General features: G+C 32.0%; 2 protein-coding genes across 2 annotated transcripts; both read left to right on the top strand.

Moving 5' to 3' along the window:
- Window positions 1–229: 229 nt before the first annotated feature.
- Window positions 230–5,968, top strand: LOC124931824 (kinesin-like protein KIN-13B). The gene is made up of 12 exons (XM_047472397.1): window positions 230–730; window positions 797–1,027; window positions 1,392–1,562; window positions 1,682–1,789; window positions 2,429–2,506; window positions 2,585–2,666; window positions 3,328–3,487; window positions 3,572–3,877; window positions 4,603–4,821; window positions 4,895–5,309; window positions 5,397–5,462; window positions 5,546–5,968. The coding sequence occupies exons 1-12, from the start codon at window positions 563–565 to the stop codon at window positions 5,723–5,725; spliced, it is 2,184 nt and encodes a 727-aa protein (XP_047328353.1). The 5' UTR covers window positions 230–562; the 3' UTR covers window positions 5,726–5,968.
- A 14,413-nt stretch (window positions 5,969–20,381) lies between these two features.
- LOC124932150 (indole-3-pyruvate monooxygenase YUCCA2-like) lies at window positions 20,382–21,887 on the top strand. Its single transcript, XM_047472759.1, has 2 exons — window positions 20,382–21,107; window positions 21,612–21,887. Exons 1-2 carry the CDS (start codon window positions 20,382–20,384, stop codon window positions 21,873–21,875), a joined length of 990 nt encoding a protein of 329 aa, XP_047328715.1. The 3' UTR covers window positions 21,876–21,887.
- The last annotated feature ends 1,585 nt before the right edge of the window (window positions 21,888–23,472 follow it).

Below are 23,472 nucleotides of genomic sequence, written 5' to 3'. Positions count from 1 at the left end.
ATGTACATAGTATTGAATATTTTTCTAATTGAACTCTTTTGTTTTGACCAAAAAATTATAATAATATAAAAATACTAAATAAAAGAAGAAAAAAAATATTGATGTGAATAATGATCTTAACATGATTTGAATATACTAAACAAAATATTATAAATTTGAATTGGAGTATTTTGGAATAAATAATAATTATAACAGATAAAATTGACACTACAAAATTCAGATAAAATATATCAAATCAAAAAAACCCTAGAGAGAGAAAGAGAGAGTGACAGGCGTCCCTCCAGAATATCGCCCGGCTTCTCTTTCAAAAAGTTTCAAAAATCCCATTCAAAAACGCTCCACCAAACAAGAAGAAAGAAGAAGAAGAAGAAGCCTCATCTCTCTACTTCTATCCGTTGCTCCATCTTGATCTTCTTTCCGTTGATTTCTTAATTCTTCAGCCGGCAGTTGATGGGCCTACAGACTACAGTACAACACTAAATAGGTCAGTTGACTGTTTCTTAGGATTCGGTGAGCGAGCGGACAGGGTTGGATCTCCGGTGTTCCGATTAAGATACGAAAGATGAATGTCGTCGGAAGGAAGCTTCAGAAATCCGGTTCGACCGGCCACACTCATCAGCGCCAGCACTCCTCCGACGGCTATGTAGATTCATCTTTCAACAACAAATGGCTTCAATCGGCTGGCCTCCACCATATTCAGCCTTCTAACCCTTCGATCCCTCCTTTGCAGGTTCACCTTTACTCTCTCTATTTCTATAATAATACATATAAATGCTAATCTCATCTCTCAATGCAGGATATAGGGTTGTACGGTAATAACGGTGCAGGGCCTTATTCAAGATATGCGAGGAACTATCAGGGAAATGACTATGGAGGAGAAAATGATTTTTTTGCCGATCCTTCCATTCCACCTTTTAGTTCAAGATCTAACATGAGGAAGAATGGTGAAGATGATGGTGGTCCTCATGGAGATTTCAGCCCTGGATTGCTCGACCTGCAATCCTTTGATACAGAGCTATTAACCGATGTATGCACACTAGTTTCTTTATAGGCATCTTCCTTTTATTTAAGGTCTAATGTAGTTAATCAAACAGGTACTCAGGATTGTTTTGAAGATCCTCAAACTAATCTGAAACACATACCCCTTTATTGTTTGTTTTACCATGAGACGACAAAGCATTATATTTCCAATTAGTCATACAAATTGCATTTTCCCTTATACCAAGCATAATATATGAAGATTATCCTTGAAAATCCATAATGGCCTGAAAATCAATAGCTCAAGGTTCCGGAGAATTGATTGATCTTTGATACATTTCTTCTCATTTAATGTAATCATCTTGATACTGGAAGTGTTATTTTACAGTAACAATTGCTTTTGACATGTGCAGATTCCCAAACAGTATAATGAATCTTTACATTACCAGTCTGTCCATCGTGCAAATTTTGAAGATTTTGATCCATATTTCCCAGTTGACAAAATTTCAAATGAAACTAATGTTGTCAACAACTTCTCAAATGATAAAGAGAAGCCCACCAATGTTGCTAAGATCAAAGTTGTGGTATGTTTCTTTGCTGTTTGTATATTTTCATCTATGATCTTCTGTGTATTTTACAAAATGTCATGTTTGATGGATATGACCTCCATTGGTGCTATAATTGATTGGATTGCCAAATTTAGGTTCGTAAAAGACCATTGAACAGAAAGGAAAATTCAAGGAAGGAGGAAGACATTGTAACCATACAATCAAACAGTAATAGACTCGCTGTGCATGAAAGTAAACTCAAGGTGAGTGCAAAATTTGTGATTGTTTGATAAAGAATCTTTTAATGTCATATGTTTGGTTAATAGGCAATTTCTTGAATATGTATGGTCAAAAGGCAAAATCTGTTAGGATTATCCTTGTCATCTCATCAACAAATTTTTTGTTTGTGACCCGTGTTTGGTCCCGAGGTGGCTAGCATGACCTCACAGTCATGATCCCCTTTAAATCAGAGTGTTATTAGTGGGAATGGAACCTGATTTTTTTTTTTATGCAAGATCCTTGCCGCTTAGGGTGTGTTCTCATCAATAATTTTGGAGCATTTTTTTTTGTGAGATTTAACTTTCTTCCTTCTTGTTTCATGAAAAAGTGGATTATTTTTGCTTATTTGGGTTAAATATAAAATATTTTGTAATATTTGAAATGTTATAAAAATAAAGGTAACTTAGTATTAGTATTACCACCATATTCGGTGCTACATTGATGTCTTACAGATTTAGTTACAAATAGTCTTATGTTTAATCTACTAGAAAATTTTCAATTCGAAAGTTATGTCATATAATCCTACTGTTGTTTGTGCTATTGTATTTCAGCCACACTATCCATTGTCATAATACTATCAATTTTTTTATGGCTTCTGGATACTAACCGACTGAATATTGCAGGTTGATTTAACTGAGTATGTGGAGAAACATGAATTTGTTTTCGATGCTGTGCTCAGTGAGGATGTTTCAAATGAAGAAGTTAGTATAAAACATTACTTTAACTCCTTAACTGCAAATTTCCCCTTGACTGACTTGTATCACGTTTTCTTTGTGCAGGTCTATGCAGAAACTGTACAGCCCATAGTCCCAATTATTTTCCAACGAACTAAAGCTACTTGCTTTGCATATGGACAAACAGGTAGTGACTGAGCTTTTACTACTTTATGCTTTCTACTTGAGATATGTGATTGTTTATTGAAAACAAAAAGTTTAAACAAGCTTAAAGCCGCTAAGGTAGCACCTGTCAGTTCAATTTTACAAAAAATAAGGTAGTGGTCATAGAACCTTCAAACAAGCTTAAATCCATTTTAAACCTATAGTATGTAATACAATATGATCTAGAAGTTTGAGATATTTTATTCTCATTGAAATTATAAGTGGGGTTATAGCTTTCACTCTTATACCCTCCCTTTCCCCTCAACCCCCCACAATAAAAAACATGTATCACAAAAAAAAGAAAAATCTGGTTATAGTTCGCCTTAACCATCCCCAGCCCTCCTCCAAGGAAAAAACATTGGTATAAAAAAACAGAAAAATCCCCAACATAATTAAAAGAACTTGCTGGTACTCTTTATATGTCTTGAAAACTTTTGTTTATATATCATAAATGTTTAGATTTCAAGTAATTCAGGCAAAGATTCAAACCATTACCAATCTAATCCATTTTTCATGGTTTGTAATTCATCATGATTGAAAGAGTATACGATGATGCACATTTTGGTCTTGCAACTTACAGATAGGTTTACTTCATTTCTGTAAGACTATTTTGAAGTACTTAATGTCCTTGTTTGTTGTTTTAGGAAGTGGAAAAACTTATACCATGAAGCCACTGCCCCTCAAAGCATCCCAAGATATTTTCAGATTGATGCACCATGAATACAGAAACCAAGGGTTTCAGTTGTTTGTCAGTTTCTTTGAAATATATGGAGGAAAATTGTTTGACCTCCTCAATGACAGGAAGTAAGTTATTTAACAATTTGACATGCTGCCTTACATATACTTGCTTTTAGTTTAAACATATGATTTAATTTTTTTTTGTTGCAGGAAGCTTTGCATGAGGGAAGATGGAAAACAACAAGTTTGCATTGTGGGTTTACAAGAATTTAGAGTATCTGATGTAGAAGTAATCAAGGAGCTGATCGAGAGAGGAAATTCCACTAGGAGTACTGGCACAACTGGTGCAAATGAGGAGTCCTCTCGATCTCATGCTATACTTCAACTTGCCATCAAGAAACTAGTTGATGGGAATGATGCTAAAAAGCCTCCTCGAAATATTGGAAAATTATCATTTATTGATCTTGCTGGAAGTGAACGTGGTGCAGACACTACTGATAATGATAAACAAACAAGGTACAACTTCTATTTCTATTTATTTTTGTTTCAGAAAGATATTGTTTGTTGTTTCCTATTCCAACTCTCAACGTTGTCATGAGTTTGATTCATTAAATTTATTGAACAATTTTCTATAGTTCTGATCAACTAGCATTGGAAGACTAACATGTTCACTTATAAGATTCTTTAAATGGTGAGTAGGGTTAGGTCCAGTAGATATGGCACAATTAGTAAATCAACCTACAACCAGTTCTGCTAGCTAACTAGTTGGTTTTAAGTAACCTAAGCTGGGTAGTTTTGGCAAGAAGACAAGTTTGATTTGAAAGCACCAGATTTGAGCTAGCCTTCTCTAGGGATTAGTCGATATTTGCAAACACTTTATGTTTATTGATCTGAATCCGGATCCATATGAGAAACCGTCGATAATTATTTGAATCTATTTGACTAGGCTATGTTTTCAAACGTGATCTCATCTAACACAAAAAGAAAGTGTTTCCAATTTTCTGTTTTTGTATTCGGATTTAAATGTGAAATAACCAATCAATTTCAGAGCTGTCACTTACTAAGTTTGGTTTCTAAACTTATTTGTATGTAGACGTGGATACAAAACTTATAAATGTTTGGGGGAGTTAGACACCCTTAGAAGAGATTATCTATGACAAATTGAAAACAAACTTTGAAAAAGAAAATTCATTAAAATCTCTTAAATATTCTTCTGAACACAAACTTGTTACATCTTTCAGGATGGAGGGTGCTGAAATAAACAAAAGCTTACTTGCTCTGAAAGAATGCATTAGAGCTCTGGACAATGATCAAGGACATATCCCATTCAGAGGGAGCAAGCTGACTGAGGTTCTTAGAGATTCATTTGTTGGCAATTCTCGCACAGTTATGATTTCCTGCATTTCTCCCAATGCAGGATCATGCGAACACACTTTAAACACCCTTAGATACGCTGATAGGTAATTATTGTTTATAAATAAACTCTATGTAATGAAAATGTCTTCTATAAAACGGTTGTTTATTATTTTTCAGAGTAAAAAGTCTTTCAAAGGGGAACAACTCCAAAAAGGATCAATTGTCTTCATCATTAAATGTTAGAAGTTCTGTGACATTTCCCTTATCATCATCAGCAGCAGCTTCCCTTCCAGTCTTTGACGACAATTTAACTGCTGCTCCTTATGAGAGTACCAGATTTGGATGGTCAAAACAAATTGAGAAGGAACCATCACCATCTTTAAACATAATAGAGCGTGTTCCTAGTGGAAGGGCACACAGTAATAATTCTTCCTACGCAAACAGTTACAAGGATCGAAGAAGCGATCAAGTGGAAACAACTGAAGATGAATTTTACTACTCAGAGGCAATGTATGAGAATGTAATTCCACCTTTTATGACTGGGAAGTCCGAGCTGCTGAAGGTTGATGATGATCTTGATGCCCTGTTGAAGGTTGGTTTTACTTGAAATGTTTTAAAACTGAAAATAGTGGTTCAAGTGGGAAAATCTTGTAATTTTTTTATTTGTTGGTATTAATAGGAAGAAGAAGAGCTGGTATCTGCTCATAGGAAACACATTGAGGAGACAATGGATATCGTTAAGGAGGTATGTAATCTGAAACTTGATTTTGATTTTTATTATTTTTTGAACATTATTAGTATATGTTTATCATTATTATATTTATACAGGAGATGAACCTTTTGGTTGAAGTTGAGCAACCAGGCAATCAGTTGGATGATTATGTGTCTCAATTAGATGAAATTCTATCTCAGAAGGCAGCAGTTATCTTACAACTGCAAACTCGTTTATCTCAGTTTCAGCGACGTTTGAAAGAGTACAACGTTTTGATGTCTTCGTCGGGTCAGTGATTTTCTTCAAGTCTCTCTTGATGTTGTATCCTGTTTTGACTATGTGAAATTTGCTTTTTCAAATATATTGTGGTGGCAGTACTATTGAGTTCAATCTTATGGATCCAATGTAATCTCTCAATTCTGACTCTATTAAGATTCAGTTGTCTCTGGTCATTGAACAAATAATCTATATAATTGTTTGTTGGGGGTGTTATTTAAAGATGACCAAATTGTTTCAACATTTGAATGTGAAGTTATTTTTTTACAAAAATGCATAAATTTATTAGTTTCTCATCTGAATCTCTATACATATTACAAAAGGGTATTAGAATTATCTATGATATGATAATTAAAGAAAATTATTACATGTTTCCCTTTACTTTCAAGTGCTTATTTATTCAAATACTTATCACATGACATGATGATACTTTTGCATGTCTTATTATAGCAAAGTAAAATCATGATTGTAGTTAGCCATGGCCCATTATACATTTCTGGTAATTTGAACATATTTTATTTGTTATGTTATTATAAAAACATCAATATAACTTTAAATTCCATTTATTCTTTTGAGTGAGCTATAACACGACTCTTATAATTATGACCCTCGTTTCAACTATCGAACATGAGACCATTAGTCTATTAGGAAATACTCTTTCTATAAATATAACATTATCCTAAAGTATTACAAATAAATCTTCTCCCTAATTGTTTTTTTAATACAACCATTTAATTTAGAATAACTATTTTCTTATCATTCTCAATGGTTTAAAATATCAATTTTTGTACACGGATGAAGACTCAAGAAGGTTCTTCCACAACTTTCTTTTCTATTTTGGAATCAACTTCCCATTAATTTATCTTTATTGGTAAAAGGAATCCATTACCCACTTTCTATTTCTTAAAATAATAATAATAAGTAAATTAACCTAATATAGTGGCTCAATTGAAAAAAAAAAAGTCTTGTATAATAGAGCAAAAATCAGTTTCATTATCATTAAGAAGATCTAAATTGAAGTAAGAAGTTGTGCATTAGTTTAAAAAACTTTTGTTAGTATTTTTTATACTATACTTTGTTTAAATTTCAGTTTTTGAAGTTAGAATATTATCAAAAAAAACATAACCAAAACAAAGTTGGTTGGTGAAATACCAATTATCTTAAATAAATTATTGATAATTTTATTTGTTGAACTAGTTAATGTGACAACTACTAGTGCATTGCATCTAAATTTTAAAATGGTTAGAAAATTGACACTTGTTTCATTTTCCCTTTTTTGAACGACAAAGTGAATATATAAATGTAGCTGAATCTCTTACTAGTTAGTATATTTAATCATTAATGAACTAATCATCCCTACTTAAATTAAGTTCTAATTAATTCATTTTCCTTCAATATGATGGGTATATTTATTAAATAATTAGTTGGTTGGTGGAGAATTTTTTTATGTTAATTTAAGCAATCCTTCTCCAATAAGTATAAATATCTCTGGCCCATGTCAGTTTGTTAAATAATTTATTTTTTAAATAATTTATAATATAACCCTAAGAAAGTTTGTTTCAGATAAAAATATAAAATATCACACAAAGTTGTGAGCATATATAATAATATATATTATAAAAAAACATATTATTATGTTAATTTTCTTACCTCTTTAATTTATTGAATCTAAACATATTTATAATTTCATACACCATTTAATACAATATTTTTATAATTTTCTATCAATTTTAACAATATAAACAACAAATAACATTACATGATTGTAATAATATATCAGGAATATTATAAACAAATTTCTCAAGCTTATTTTGTGTTAATATATAAAAAAAAATTAATTCACTAAGACAATTTAAATATTAAATTAAAAACGTTCTAAATTAAAATGGACTCTTTCATTATTATTAATGTTATATTTCTAAAATTTTAAAAAAATTAATATATATATATATATATATATATATATATATATATATATATATATATATATATATTTCAAACTAACCACCAAAATACACGTTTAGTTAAACTTTATTTAACAGGAGCTCATTAAAATTTTAAATAAAATTATCTATAGTTATTTATTCATTGTTATAATTTGTTTAATTAAATAATATATTTTTTTCTAATGGAATGATAATTTATGATGCGATATAGATAAGTTAACAAAACGTCATCATATACGTTGGATACATTAATTAAGCCAACATGGTTCATTAATCATTGATTAATTAAACTTAATCTTTCTCGAATTAAAATGGGAGCTAATTATGTATTATAAAATTGATTCAAAAGTGATGGATTGTCCAATCAAATCCTTAATATGTGATTGTCTATATATATATAAATTTTGATTAGTGGAGGGGATCCAATGATGCCATTTTTTGGACCACAAAAATTCATCATTACTCTAATTAAGTTTATTTCTATCAAAAATGGGGAGTATTAATTCTTTAGTGTAAGATCATTAGTAGTTCATTGGAGTTTGGACTATCTATTTTTGACATAATTATTTCTTTATAAAAAATAATGAATTCTCTCCACTTGAAAGAAGAGCGTTAGTTCAATGGAGAATCTCTTTGGGTCGATGATACAAAAATAATTAAAACAAGTACAATATCATAGAATACAAATTGATTAAAGAGGTTCCGAATAGATATCACAATATAATATGAATAAGGTTCGAGAAAGAAATGTGATTATTGTATTAATCTGGACCTCAACAAAAACAAAAGTACTTTAAAAAATAAATTAATCAAATTGAAAAAAAAATAATGTAAGTAAATTGTTGGGCTAACATAGAAGTATATAAAATTCATATGAACATTAACTATGATTTTAAAAAGACACGACCCTAAATTATAATCAATTCCTCGATTCACTTGTCTTCTAAGCTAATGGTATGATGATGATACTTTTTATTCGTGAGTTTATTTATTTTATTTTATTTTATGGAAATCACATATGTTAGTGATTTTTTTAATATCATCGAGTTATTGTGATCTTTGTGATTTAATGAATTAATGAAATGTGTTTAATAAATGGTTTTTACATACTTGGACCAAATAATTACTAGTAAAGTATAAATTCATAGTTTAATGCTAAGAAAATAATTTTTAGGTGTTTCATGATTGATTTAATTAAAAGAATTTGGTGTTCACTATAATGACTAATTTTTCTTCCAATAATGAAATTTCAATATTTAAAAAATAATTTTAGTCAAATATTCCATTTTATTTGTTTGTTTTTGAATCATGAACATTTTATATATGTGGTTGAAAGTTGAAACAATTATTAAAACAAATTACAGGAAAAATGGAAAAGAAAATTAGAGCAAGTCAGTATAAAATTAAATCAAATTATTCACTTTTGTTTAGTTTCTATATATATGTCCATATAACAATATTTCCTCAGCCCACACAATCTTGATTTAATATTTGTCATCATTAAAACCAATTAAATTAATTTCCAAAATATATATAAATGTTAATAAGAGTATGTGGTCTCATAAGATCTAAAAGATAGATAGTATCCAGATCTCTAGCTATCAATCTCAATCCATAAATAATATTATTATTATTATTATTATTATTATTAATAATAATAATAAAATTAATACCCCACCAAACTATGGCCAAAATAATTCAGGATCCAACCAAAAACATAAGCATCACAATAACTTATCTAGCTCGATTAGAGAGATTTGACATTTGATATGGCAGTTAAAGAATTATTAAAGGTATTTTTTTTATGATAAGATCTAGGAATATATTTGAAATATAAATTTAAGAACACACCCTGTATTAATATTTATATGATTACTCGTTTTCTCTTAACAAAAGAGAAATAAATAAATGAGTGATTTATTTAATTTTTTTAACTAAAATTGTTTAGAAAGTTAATATGATCATTCAAAGTCATCTCGATTCTTCACTTCAACTTAAAATATTTTTAAAAATAATAAAAATATAATTTGGTAAATTTTGTCACAAAAGTTATAATAAAATGTCAACAATAAAGTGATAACTTTGGTAACAATCAAGGTTGACTTTCAAATAGATACCTTTTGGATGGTAAGTGCTATGATAAGCACTAAGAAAAATAAAAAATAGAGAAGTAAAATAATAAAATATGATCAAAATAATGAGAATATTAAAACATTGTATGTTTTTTTTTTTTTAATGAAGTTGATTTTCTTTTTATGATTTTAGATAAAATAAAATAAAATTGTAGACGTTTTGTTTGAAAGAATTGACTTGTAACCATTTTATTATCGTGACTTGATTTATAAATGATTTTATCCCATGTAGACGACGAATGAAAATTTTCTAAGATTTAAAAACAAAAATGATGAACCCGTTCACTGGTCTAGAATGTCACTAATCGAGTTTGCTTTATTGTTAAGAGTATGAAAATTATTAAACTAATTCCTACAATTGAATCTGAAAGAAACTTGGTAAGCTGTCGATTCACAACATGGGACGTATATATTTGTAATTGAGGAATTAATGATAGAGGAGATATTAATGTAAGTGGGGCTAAGTATTGATGATGATGACATGAGTCCTTTCTTTTTTGACCTTCAAGTTAATTAAGGGTAAGTGGCTAGGAGATACCCACAACCACATTATGAATGGACCCTTTCAACATCGTTCACTACTGGCATTGGCCCCTCCCTAATTAATGCCTAATCATTTCCAATCATTTTACCAAAACCTAAACCTTGAAAAATACCGCAATTTTAGTGTCAAATTCAGTGGGAGAATTGAATTCAACCGTGGATTGTGAAACCAATCAAGATAGTGTGTTTTATTGACTAGTGTTAGTGTTAGAACCATAGAAAATGTTGTTCATGGAGGCACCGGGTCATTGACTATGTGATTTATGCGAAACTAATGAAATTCAATCCGTTGTTCTATTATTTTAAAATATAAACTATATACAAGATTATGACATTAAGATCCACTGATCTAAAAATCTTCAATATATTAACTAGACCAACAATTATATAGAAAATTCTAAGATAACTATTAATTGATTACTTTTATTACACCCCACAATTGAAGCAGAAGGACGATGTATGCTGAGATTGGATCAAATTTTTTGAAAAAGAACTCTCGAAAGCCCGTTCGTGAAGATATCCGCAAGTTGAAAGCGAGATGGGACATGAAAAACTCGAGTCTCGCGTGAGACCTTCTCACGAAGAAAGTGAAGGTACATCTCAATGTGCTTGGTCTGTTGGTGCTGAACGAGATTACTAGAGAGGTAAATCGTATTCATATTATCACAGTAAACACGAGTAGCGGTCGGAACCGGACAATGAAGTTCTATGAATAAATTCCGTAGCCAACAAGTATCCAAAACCACATCCGCAACCGCCCGGTACTCAACTTCGACACTAGAACGGGACAAAGTGGTTTGTCTCTTAGGCGACCAAGAGATTAAATTATCTCCCAAGAAGACACAATAACCATACGTTGAACGACTCGTGTCAGGGCACCCACCCAGTCATCATCAGTGTAAGCCAAGAGGGATGTAACAGAGGATAAAGACAAATGAATGCCAAAATCAAGAGTTTCCTGAATATATCAGATAATTCTCTTTAGAGCCTCCATGTGTACCTCCCGAGGATCAAGCATGAAGAGACAAACTTGCTGAACAGAATACGTGATATAAGGACGAGAAAACGTCAAATATTGTAGAGCACCAGCCAGGCTGCGATACAAATAAGAATCTAACATAGGAGAAGAGATGAAAGCCCCAAGTTTTAGTGTGGTATCAACCGACGTAGTCGACTGCTTACAAGATGACATACCCGCACAGTTTACAATCTCAGACGCATACTTTCACTGAGAGATGAACATACCACGTGCATGAGGCTTTACCGAAATGCCCAAAAAATAATACAAGGGATCCAAATCCTTCATAGCAAATTCCATACTCAAGCTAGAGATTAAGAATCGGCGGAGAGAGTCAGAGGATGCCGTCAATATTATATCATTAACTTACAATAATAAGTATGCCATGTGCTCACCCTGGAGAAACACAAACAATGAGTGATCTAAAACAATTCGGGAAAAAACAAGTGTGGACACAAAATCCGTAAAGCGTTTGTTACAAACTTGAGGAGCCTGCTTCAAACCATATAATGATTTCTTCAAACAATAGACATGATGAGAAAATGAGAAATCTCTAAACCCAAAGGGTTGATGCATGTATAAAACATCATCAATAGTGCCATGGAGAAAATCATTATTTACATCAAGTTGTTGAATTGACCATTTCTTCGATAGGGCAAGACTGAAGACCAATCGAATAGTGGCCGATTTGACAACATGACTGAAATTCTCCCCACAATCAACGACAACCTGTTGAGTTTTTCTATCACCTGCAAGACTCTCAAAAGAACCATCAGTACAGTCTTTATAATTAAAGATCCATAATGAAAGATTAATATTAACATCACTTAGACGGGGAAACAACTCCCACGTCTTATTAACAATTAAAACATTAAGCTATTGGGATTTATGAGATAAAGAAAAGTCCACAAAAAAGATAAAAAGTTATCGAGAAATAAAACATAATATCTATAGCCCATAAAACTTAATACTTGAGACGTCCATACATCACTATGAATAATGTCAAACGGTAACAAAGAAATCAAAGTAGAAGTCTTACACGACAAACGGACATGTTTTCCCAATGAACACGAAGGACAAATATGAGAAACATGTTGTTTATTACAGTGGATTAAGTTATTTAATCTAAAAGATTTAAAACTAGAGTTGCTAAGATGACCCAAATGACTATGCCTCAAGGATGACGACAAAACAACAAAAACATAAGACGACACTTGACTCCCAGTTGTGATCGGACTTTGAGTTTTTTGAACAACAAATTTCACCTATTGAATATTTGAATTTGATATAGATCCCCCCGACTGTCACATCTCATTAGACGCGTCTCCGTCCGAAATTTTTTAACAAAAAACCTCAAATGATCAAACTCAACATACACAGAATTATCCATAGTGAATTTACGAACATAAACTAAATTTTTAACAAGAGTAGGAGCATGGAGAACATTATTCAAGTTTAAGATTCGAAGAAGAAATAGTGGCATGCCCAATACCTGAAACTGATATCGTATTACTATTTTCTACAAGAATATCATGTTTAATGCTTAAATTGAAATCCCACATAGCCGTATCTAAGCTTGCTCGACTGTAATGTCCGGTTCCAAGATCGTGTGAAGGAGATCCTATGAGATTGTGGCATAGATCCACCGAATGACAGTGGCATCGAGAGTTAACCACATATCTTTCTCTTCATCTGTCGATGGCGACGATAGAACATGGACCGACGGGATGATGTGATGAAGGACCCGATGAGAATGGGCATGGATCTTGAACAACTCTGCCCATGTCATGTATTGAACGTTTTCCAACTCATGAACAATAGAGACGTGATTATTGATGTTGGAAACGACAAGGGCCAGGTGAAATCATTATTTGTTAATCGTCATCTGAAAAAAAAAATAATTGAAGAGAAGATGAACATAAGATGAATAGTTAGAATATGATGTAAGAGAGTGATTGAAGAGAAGATAGTAGACTATGAACCGTTAGGTTAGGGCGCTGCGGAATAGAAAAGAGAGAAAAATCCTTGGCTCTGATATCGTAAAGGAATACAATTCGTTGTTTTATTCATTCAAAAATCTAAACTATATACAAGATTATAACCTTACGATTTATTAATCTAGAGATCTCCAAAATCTCAAAATAACTATCAATTATTTACATTTATTAGAAAACTATATGCACTTATATTAGTTGAGAACCCTAATTCCCGTGGTTTTTGAAACAATATCGAGGATTTGTTCTCATAACAAAGTACTCATCTGATAGAAGGGTTCAGTTAGGATTACGAGTTTGGACGACGAAATGTTAAATAAAGAAGTAAAGAACAATTTAAAATTGTTGAAATTATGAGAAAATAAGTAAAAAATTGTGGAATGAGAAGTTTTTAAGTTAGATTAAGCACCAATTATGCATAAAGATGAGATGTTATTAGGCATGATAATAGGGAGGTTAACCTTGTTCTAAGAGTGGCATTGTTTAAAATTTTGAATTATTTTTTTGAGTTTTGTTAGTTTATAAATTGTAACATAAAAATGAGGTAAATATATTTTTTCACTTTTGTATGAAAAGTGGTAGTACTTTTTCTTGATGACCATAATGTCACATCCCATATTAATCTCATTTTGTCCATTAGTCAAATGATAAATGCACTGCAAGTTGTTAGTACATTATTGACTTTCAGGGTCCGTTTGATTACAATGATGTTGATAAGATGACAATTAAGATATCACAAATTCTTTTCATTTTTTGGCCATTTTTTTATGAGATTACTCTACAATATTAGGTTGTGCTGGTTTCCAAATTGTGTTGCGATTAATGATGATTAATCTATCAAAAACATAATTAGATTGGAAAATCAAACAAGTTTGCGATAACTTTTTCTTTCATTTAAGGCCTATTTCGGTATGTGTTATTTAAATAACTATAACCCAAAAACATCATATTATTCGGCTCTCTTTTATCGTATTAGTCAATTCAATATTCAAAAATCAAAATATTAAAATATCTTATATTTTAAATTATTATTTTATACCTGTAAATCTTTTTTACCAAAAAAAACATCAAATTCTCAAAATTATCACATATCATTCTTTTCTAAATAACCCAATTATTTGAATAACCCAAATCCGAACAAAACTAAGTAATCTTTTATAAGAATCGAAATTAAGGTATTATTAGTTCATACTCTCTTAAATAATTATAATGAATTAATATTTAAATAATTGATCATTCATTTTGTTTTTATGTTTTTTTACAATATTTGATTGAACTTTAAGTGACATTTATAACATTGAAAATATATAACACATAATTTAAACATGATGTAATGATTACTTAAATTAATATCATATAGTTAGGAGATCAATATCAAAAATTATGAATTTTCTGAAATATTTAAGAAACAGACGAACATGCTTTGTGGGCCATTTGGAAAGTCCGATCGTGCGTCCTTACGTTTCAAATCTCAAACGCTGAAGGTCCGATTTAATGCGGGAACGCCCACAAAAGGGCCATGCGATTGAACTGATAAAACTGGGGGCCCAAAGGTGTAATTAAATTAATAAATAATTAAAATGGAGCCTAAAGGGAATAATAATAATAATAATAAAAATAAAGGGTAGTAAATGGTTGTGGACCGGGTTTTCTATAGCGATAGGTTATGCTAAGGTATGCTCTAACATATGGCTTCACATGAACAATCACCACTCACCTTCTGCCACGTGGATTCTGACTCTCTTATGAAACAAAAATGGAAGCTCTCACGTAAATTGACATTTAAACTTGTGACTGTTACAACTCACTTTAATATATATATATATTGTTTAGTCTCATTCTATAAAGTAGATAAATGTCTCTATAATGAAGAGAATGTTTTGGACCCTCTTTTATTTTTATTTGAAAATGAGATTTCATTCCAATTTCCCACCAAAAAAATTTACAAAATTTAACAAGAGTACAACAACACATACTGCATTATTTATTTTAAATACCACAATTAGACCCAAAAGTAAAAATTTATTTGTTTGGTAATTAGTTAATAAGAATTAAAACATTAAATTTTTATTTTTAGACACTATTTTTACTATGAGTAATCTTAGTAAATTTATTAAAATTCTTATTTTTTTGGCTAAATCATTTTAATCAAAAGATATTTAGATTATTTAAAGTTAACTCTAAATCAAACAAGTTCTTAAATCCTTAGATATTTATTAGGGCTTATTTGGTCAAGTAACATTGAGCTCGATATTTATAATACATTTATAATTGCAGGGTTAGTTTAATTTAGCTTATAAGTTCAGATAAATCACGTTTCCATAATAATCTAATACAATAATTTTAATTAATAAATTCTTAAAAAATTATAATATTTTAAGTTTATAATTTACTTTACATCTTCCAAAAGCTTTTAAGTTTATAATTTTTTCTCTCTTATTGTTCTTATTTTTAATCATTTTTTTTTCTTTTTTCTTTTTTTTCCTTTTTTATATAGTTTATTTAATCATTAATTATATATAATTATTATAATAATATATTTATTTTTAAAAATAATCCATGCATATTAAAAATGATAAAAATTATTTAAACATAACAACAAAATAAAATATGATATCATAAATTGGAATATAATAAAAAGTCACAAAACATAACAATAAGAAAAAAATATAAACACATTACCCAACATATTATTTAGCTTGTAAATTTTTAAAAAACAAATATTTTCTCGATTGACTTCATCAACTCTACAGAATAAATATAAAAAATATCATAATAATAACATTATAAATAATTATAAATGATACGCATTAAACGACTACAATCATTGAAAGTTCGTAAATTTATCACAAACTAGAAAACCACTAGAAAAAATTGAGATAGTAACCTAACCATATATTTTTGTCATATCAATGGTCTCAATCAAACTTCACAACCATTACACAAAGACTTGTGATAATCTATTGAATTCTAGTCATAGTCTCCAAAAGACTCAGACACTAGTCATCAATAACAATGTAAAAGTAGTCATCTTTAACAATGTAAAAGTAAATAAGTTGTTTAATCCACCTCCTTATGAGACACATGACTTTCTAAAATATAACTTTTCATCATAAATACCACAAGAATTTCACGAGATGTCCCTATAAAATCAAGAGTTCTCAACTACACAAGTATCGTCCATTACATAAATCTCTTACAATACACTAATACATTTTTCACTAAGACAATATATATCACAGCCAAGAGTTCTCAATAGTGATTTAATGACACATCTCTTTACACATCATTGATTCCATAAACATTTTAAGCAATATGTTACGACTTGTTTCGTAAGGTGTGTTTTGGGTTCAAGAATCAAGTTCTTGATCTATAAGACCGGTGGAAATTCTACAATCAAAGAGCAGCGGAAGGTTTTCGATAGAGAATTTGGGGGGGAAGGGATAGAAGAATCAAGGGTGCGAAGAGAATTACTGTTGGTCTATACCAAACAGTCCATAATAATAATAATAGACGAATAGGGGCGAAGTCACATCTTCATCATTCTATTCATGGGTCCTTGAGGAAGAAAGATCAGCCTTATATAGGTGATGTCTTGCCCCAAAATATTCGGTTACAACAATAACTAGAAAATAACAGAATTCGGTTTGTAAAGTAGAAAAGGAAAGCAAAAACAAAATAATAAAACAACAAAACAGAAATCTGGCCTATGTGCACCATAGGACCGAGACCGGGTGCCGAGGAAGGTTGCTGAAATTTATTCTAGGACCGAGGCCTTGATTTTAGACCCTAACATTATCTCCCCCTTCGAAATTCGTCGCCCTCGACGAAAAAGACCGTGGTCTGCCGAGTCTACCGAGCCTCTAATGCGCATGCTAAATATTTCAAAGAATTCGGTCGGACTTCAGCAAGTCCAGCAAGTGTCGGAGTCTTAGGACCGCATTTCTTAGAAGCCTTCGGTCTTCATGCTCCATAACCAGTCCTTCCTTCGGCCCAACACGCCAGGTGCTGCAAAAGAGCCATTTTTTCTTTCGGGCATACTCTAGAATGTCTTCAAACAACCAAGCCCAGTCCTTTATCCAGACCAGCAACACATGCGCAACAACATAGCCATGTCTTCCGACTACCTTCCTGGCTGGTGTTCGGTTGTTGGGTTGCTGTGTGAGCCCTTTGATTATTTTTTGGAAATTTTCAGGAGCGTCTTCCAAAACAAGTGAAACAGTTTGACATTCGTTTTTGCTCTTTATTTGTACCGTGACAGCAACATTATGATTTTCCAAGGCCTTTTCTAGCTGGCTGCCTTTTATTATGTTGACCCACGACCGAGGGGCACCTTGTTGGACCGAGAAAGTGTGCAAGATAATGACACGTTCGTCCCTTGTCTCAAGCACCAAAAGTGGGTCATAAAAATCTGATTCTTGAACGGGTTCTTGAACGCTTTCTTGGACTTCTTGATGATTAGGCGGGACCATGAACAATCTGGATTTGCACCTATGATTGAGCTCCCATTTTGTGCTCGGCCAGACCGTGTTAACAATGCATGGTTTGGGCAGCAGCGGCGGTTTGGCATTGTACAAGGGTCTGCGACCGAATCGCAACAAGAGATCTTTCTTGAATTTATGCCACGTCAATGCTTCCATATGGTTGCGATTCCGTAAATATGATTCATGCCACGTTCTTGCCTCTTTTGAGAAGTGAGTGCGGACAATGTCCAGCTTTGTGGCATCATTCGTCTTGCTCTCCCTAAATACTTGCTCAGCAAATAAGAGCCAGCCCTCTAAATCAGTCCCACAAATTTAGGAATATCAATATTTGTGAGCCGGGTTGGAGAAAGGTAGCAAGAAGCAATATTATAGGGTCGGGTGTCGGGATCTTGGCCATTATTAAACGCACCATTTTCAATGGCTGTCAAGCTTTTTCCAGCAGCATACCTTCTGTTCATATTTGGAAGAAAAGCATTGTGCAAGGCAGCTTGTTCGGTCATATTTTGTTGCAGGGCAGCATTCATGGAGGCATATTGTTGGGTCAGCCCTTCGAGTAGGGTCTTAAGATCATCCATCTTTGCTGCTATCTGGTTTCTTTCATTTGAGAATCGTCTTGCTCTGATACCAAGAATGTTACGACTTGTTTCGTAAGGTGTGTTTTCGGTTCAAGAATCAAGTTCTTGATCTATAAGACCGGTGAAAATTCTACAATCAAAGGGCAGCGGAAGGTTTTCGATAGAGAATTTGGGGGGGAAGGGATAGAAGAATCAAGGGTGCGAAGAGAATTACTGTTGGTCTATACCAAACAGTCCATAATAATAATGATAGACGAATAGGGGCGAAGTCACATCTTCATCATTCTATTCATGGGTCCTTGAGGAAGAAAGATCAGCCTTATATAGGTGATGTCTTGCCCCAAAATATTCGGTTACAACTAAGGATGGCAATTTAAAACCGCCCCGCGAAAACCGAACCGAATTGCCCCGTTTGGGATGGTTTTTCCCCGAAACCGAACGAGGATGGGGCGGGGATGGTATTTGTGTCCCCCGCCCCGACCCGCCCCGATTTCACCCCGTTTTCACCCCGATTCTGCCCCGAATACCATAAACATAATTAAATATATTAAATCACCATTATATTTATTTATTTACTATATTTTATAAGAGTATTAAAATTATTTCTTTATAGTAATATACAATTTTAATATATTATAATTTATATTATATTAAAAAAATCGTTTATATAATTTTATTGTATAATTTTTATTTATTTTTTTAAAATAAAAATTATTAACGGTGCCCCGTGGGATTCTCCGAAACCGAAAAAAACCGAACGGGGCGGGGATGGTATTAAAAAAATCCCCTAAATTAAAACGGGGCGGGGATGGTAATTGCATTCCCCGCCCCGAACCGCCCCATTGCCATCCCTAGTTACAACAATAACTAGAAAATAACAGAATTCGGTTTGTAAAGTAGAAAAGGAAAGCAAAAACAAAATAATAAAACAACAAAACAGAAATCTGGCCTATGTGCACCATAGGACCGAGACCGGGTGCCGATGAAGGTTGCTGGAATTTATTCTAGGACCGAGGCCTTGATTTTAGACCCTAACACAATACTTTTTTCAATAATTTATGAAATCTATTCGGAATAATCATTTCTCAGTTTCGATACATATTTTTCCTCTTTCATATATAACTCTACGGTAGTCTTACGCACATTATGCCACATTTTAGTCTCTAATTCAAGGACCTACTCCAAGGAAGATTTGTTTTCATTCAACGTCATATTGTGTGTCGAGAATTCTTTTAAGATATTATCATTGACATCAACTAGCTTAAAATCCACCGATTCTACATCGGACACATCATGAATGAAATCTAGTAATTCATGATTTTTAATTTTAGTATAAAGACAGGGATGACTTAGATTATTTCTTTTAAAGTGACCAACATCTATATGTAACATTGATCAATTTAATGTGTTTATATGTAATATTAATTATTAAATACTATTACAAATAAAATATAAAATTAGTAGCTTAACAAGAATTAAATAGATTGAATGAACTAACCATAGTTGGTCTGACTTAGAAATTACAAAATATTTCCGTAGAAGATGAGTAGCTTTATAATTTAAATTAAAAAAATAGTAAATCATAGTAAGTAAATAAATAAAACAAAAACAGCATCTTGAAACCGAGCTTCATTATTGGCTATATAAGGACAGTTATTACTAGTTGGGTCTACACTCGGCAGTTATTAATCTGCCTACGTGTACACTCCCACGTATGTATATATATATAATATGTATATATAGTTGACTGTATCATCATCAGTTCAATGCTTCCCTTCTCTCTTTCTCTCTCCTCTTCATCTTTGATTCTTCTTCTTCTTCTGTCACATCTGAATTGGTACCTTCTGGAATTTGGAAACCTAAAGTCTCGATCATCAAAAGGGTTTTCATTTTCACTCATGAAAAATCTTCCTTTTTAATTCTCCAAGAAATCAAGAATTTGTCCAAATTATGGGTTTCATTTTTCTTGCATGAAAAAAATTTCATGGAATTCATATTTAATGAGATTCAAGGCAAGATAATTCATGATCATCATCAAAAACCTCACTTTGAATATTCCACCAAGATGCAATATCAGCCAAATAATGATGAAGATGGTGGCGGTGATAAGAGAGTATATGTTCCCGGCCCATTAATAATTGGGGCCGGCCCATCAGGCCTAGCCACAGCCGCATGTCTAAAGAAGAAAGGCATCCCAAGCTTGATTCTTGAAAGAAGCAATTGCATAGCTTCTTTATGGAAACTCAAAACTTATGATCGTCTTCATCTTCATCTCCCTAAACAATATTGTGAGTTACCCTTTTTACATTTCCCTTCAAATCTTCCAACTTACCCTACAAAGCAACATTTCATTTCCTATATGGAAGATTACGCCGCTAGTTTTGGTCTCGAGCCCGCGTTTGGTGAAACCGTTGTCGAGGCGGAGTTCGAAAAGGGGAGCGGTTTTTGGCGGGTGAAGACTGAGGAGGAGAAGGAGTACTTTTCAAGGTGGTTGATTGTTGCGACGGGAGAGAATGCCGATGAATTGGTGCCGGAGATTGAAGGGATGGATGAGTTCTTGGGACCGGTGGTTCATACAAGTTGTTATAAGAGCGGAGAATGTTTTGAAGGGAACAAGGTTTTGGTTGTTGGATGTGGAAATTCGGGAATGGAAGTTTGTTTGGATCTTTGCAATCATCGGGCTCGACCGTCTCTTGTTGTTAGAGATTCGGTAAGTTGATTTTATTATTAATCCATTAAGTTTCATATTCTATTTATACTAAGAAACATTTTGATTTAAGTGGAATGTTATGTTAAATTGAAATTTTTTTTATAAGGGTTACAAATCAAATATAAGGATTCCTGTTAGCTAGATTTACATTTATGTTTTTAATGGGATTGGATTTATTATCATAAGATTAATATATTAAAAAACAAAAATTGTTCATGAAATAGTACAATCACTTTAGGTAAACAAAGGGTTGTGAAATTATCATCTTTCTTGGAGTTTGCTAACATGCGCTGTACTTGTAAACCCTAAAATTAAAGATTGCTCATGCAGTGTCTATACATAAAAATAGTAAAAGCAGATTCTCAAGTACAGAATCTATTCAAATATGCACATATTTAATTATATTGCAGTTTCCATTTATATCATATTTTAGTACTTATACTTTCATCATTGAACAACTTTTCCCTTTATTTTATTTTTTTATTTATTTTTCCTTTTTTTAAGGTGCACGTCTTACCTCAAGAGATGCTTGGAACATCAACTTTTGGATTGTCCATGTGTTTGCTCAAGTGGTTTCCCATGAAGATTGTGGACAAGTTTTTGCTCTTAGTTTCGCGAATCATACTTGGTGATACAGCTCGTTTAGGTCTAAACCGGCCGAAGATTGGTCCGCTTGAACTCAAGATGGTTTCGGGAAAGACACCCGTCTTAGATTTTGGCACACTTGCCAAGATTAGAGCTGGGGACATCCAGGTAGAATTGATTTGATTTTGTTGTTTTCAATTATGTATAAGTTTGATATCTCGATTGTGTATACACTTAAAATAGTTGAAAGTGGTAAATTTTGAACTAATAGAGGTCTCAAAATCAATTTAATTAAAAATTGATTAAAGATATTATAAAATGACCATTTATCCAAAAAAATATTTATTATATTTAAATTAATTAGGTTCGCCCTGAAATAAAGAGAGTAAGGCGTCGTTCAGTGGAATTCGTAGATGGTAGGGAAGAGGATTTTGATGCTGTCATCTTGGCTACCGGTTACAAAAGTAACACACCAACTTGGTTAAAGGTATGATCTTGACCCAATATTCCAATTAAATCCTTTGATTTTTTTTAATTGGTTTTGAAGTTTTGCATTTGTTTAATTTCTTTGTTGTTTTGTTGGTACTATCATTTGATTAACTAATCACATTCTCTTGTCATGACTTGTAATTTTTTACCACGATTTATGCAACTTTGGCGTGACTAATAAAAATGTTATTGCTTGTCCAAAAAAACAGGCCGAGCCTAGTTCCTTCTTAGAGAAGAATGGGTGTCCTCGAAAACCATTTCCGGGAGGATGGAAAGGCGATAATGGTTTGTATGCTGTCGGTTTCTCAAAACGAGGCCTCCTTGGTACTTCCATGGAAGCGAGATGGATAGCCGAAGATCTTCAATACCAATGGAATAATGCTAGGACAAATTCTTCTTTCATGCATCCTAATATCAATCATGATATAATAACATTAATTCATAAAAATGAAATCCAAAGAAGGACAAGAGATGAGAAAGGAAAAGAGCCGTTAAGACATTGATACTTGTTTTTAGACTAGTGGTGTTGTTCTTTATCTATGTATTCTTGGTTATATACGTCTCATTAATTAATTTAGACTAGGTAATTTCTGGTTATTCTTTGTTCTATTATTTTTTTTTGGATCTCACTGTAATATTTGAGATCTTTGTATTGTAATATTTTTTTTTTGGTTGACTCAATTTTTGACTATTAATGATTTTAGTAAATTTTATTTTTTTAAAGAATAAATGTTTTTTTTAAGTTAGCTGAAAACTATATATAAAAAAAATGATTATTAGGTGATGGTGGGGTTTATTCCGACCGAAATGGTTTTCATGAACATATACCAAATTGATTAAATCACTTGATTATAATGACACTTTGATTTGAACCAAGAGAGAGAGAGAGAGTCACTGACAGTGAGTGTAAGTGAGGGGCTATTTCTTTAAAACATCCCAATTTATGGGACCAACAAATGCCCTACCAATTATTATATTAGGACCATACATTTTTAAGTACAATTTTATCTCCCTTTCAAAATTGAAATTTTATTTATTTAGTTTTTTCTAACAAGCATTTTACATTTATTTATAGTTTTGGTAAGAATGAAATATTAAAAATACCACAAAGAGTATTCGATGAGGAAGAGTCGATTCGAGTTTGTTACCGTATGTGTTTTGAGAAATTTTTTAAAATTCAATATTATTGCCATATCTATGGCATATACAATCACTATTTCTCCAAACTAAGTTATCTTGTTCATAAATGAAAGAAAGATTCTTTATTGTGAAACCGAAAAATAAAATAAAA

This window comes from Impatiens glandulifera, chromosome 3, assembly GCF_907164915.1.
Source record: "Impatiens glandulifera chromosome 3, dImpGla2.1, whole genome shotgun sequence".
NCBI lineage: Eukaryota > Viridiplantae > Streptophyta > Magnoliopsida > Ericales > Balsaminaceae > Impatiens > Impatiens glandulifera.
The sequence above is the reverse complement of the archived record's forward strand: the minus strand, read 5'-3'. Positions and strand labels throughout refer to the sequence as shown.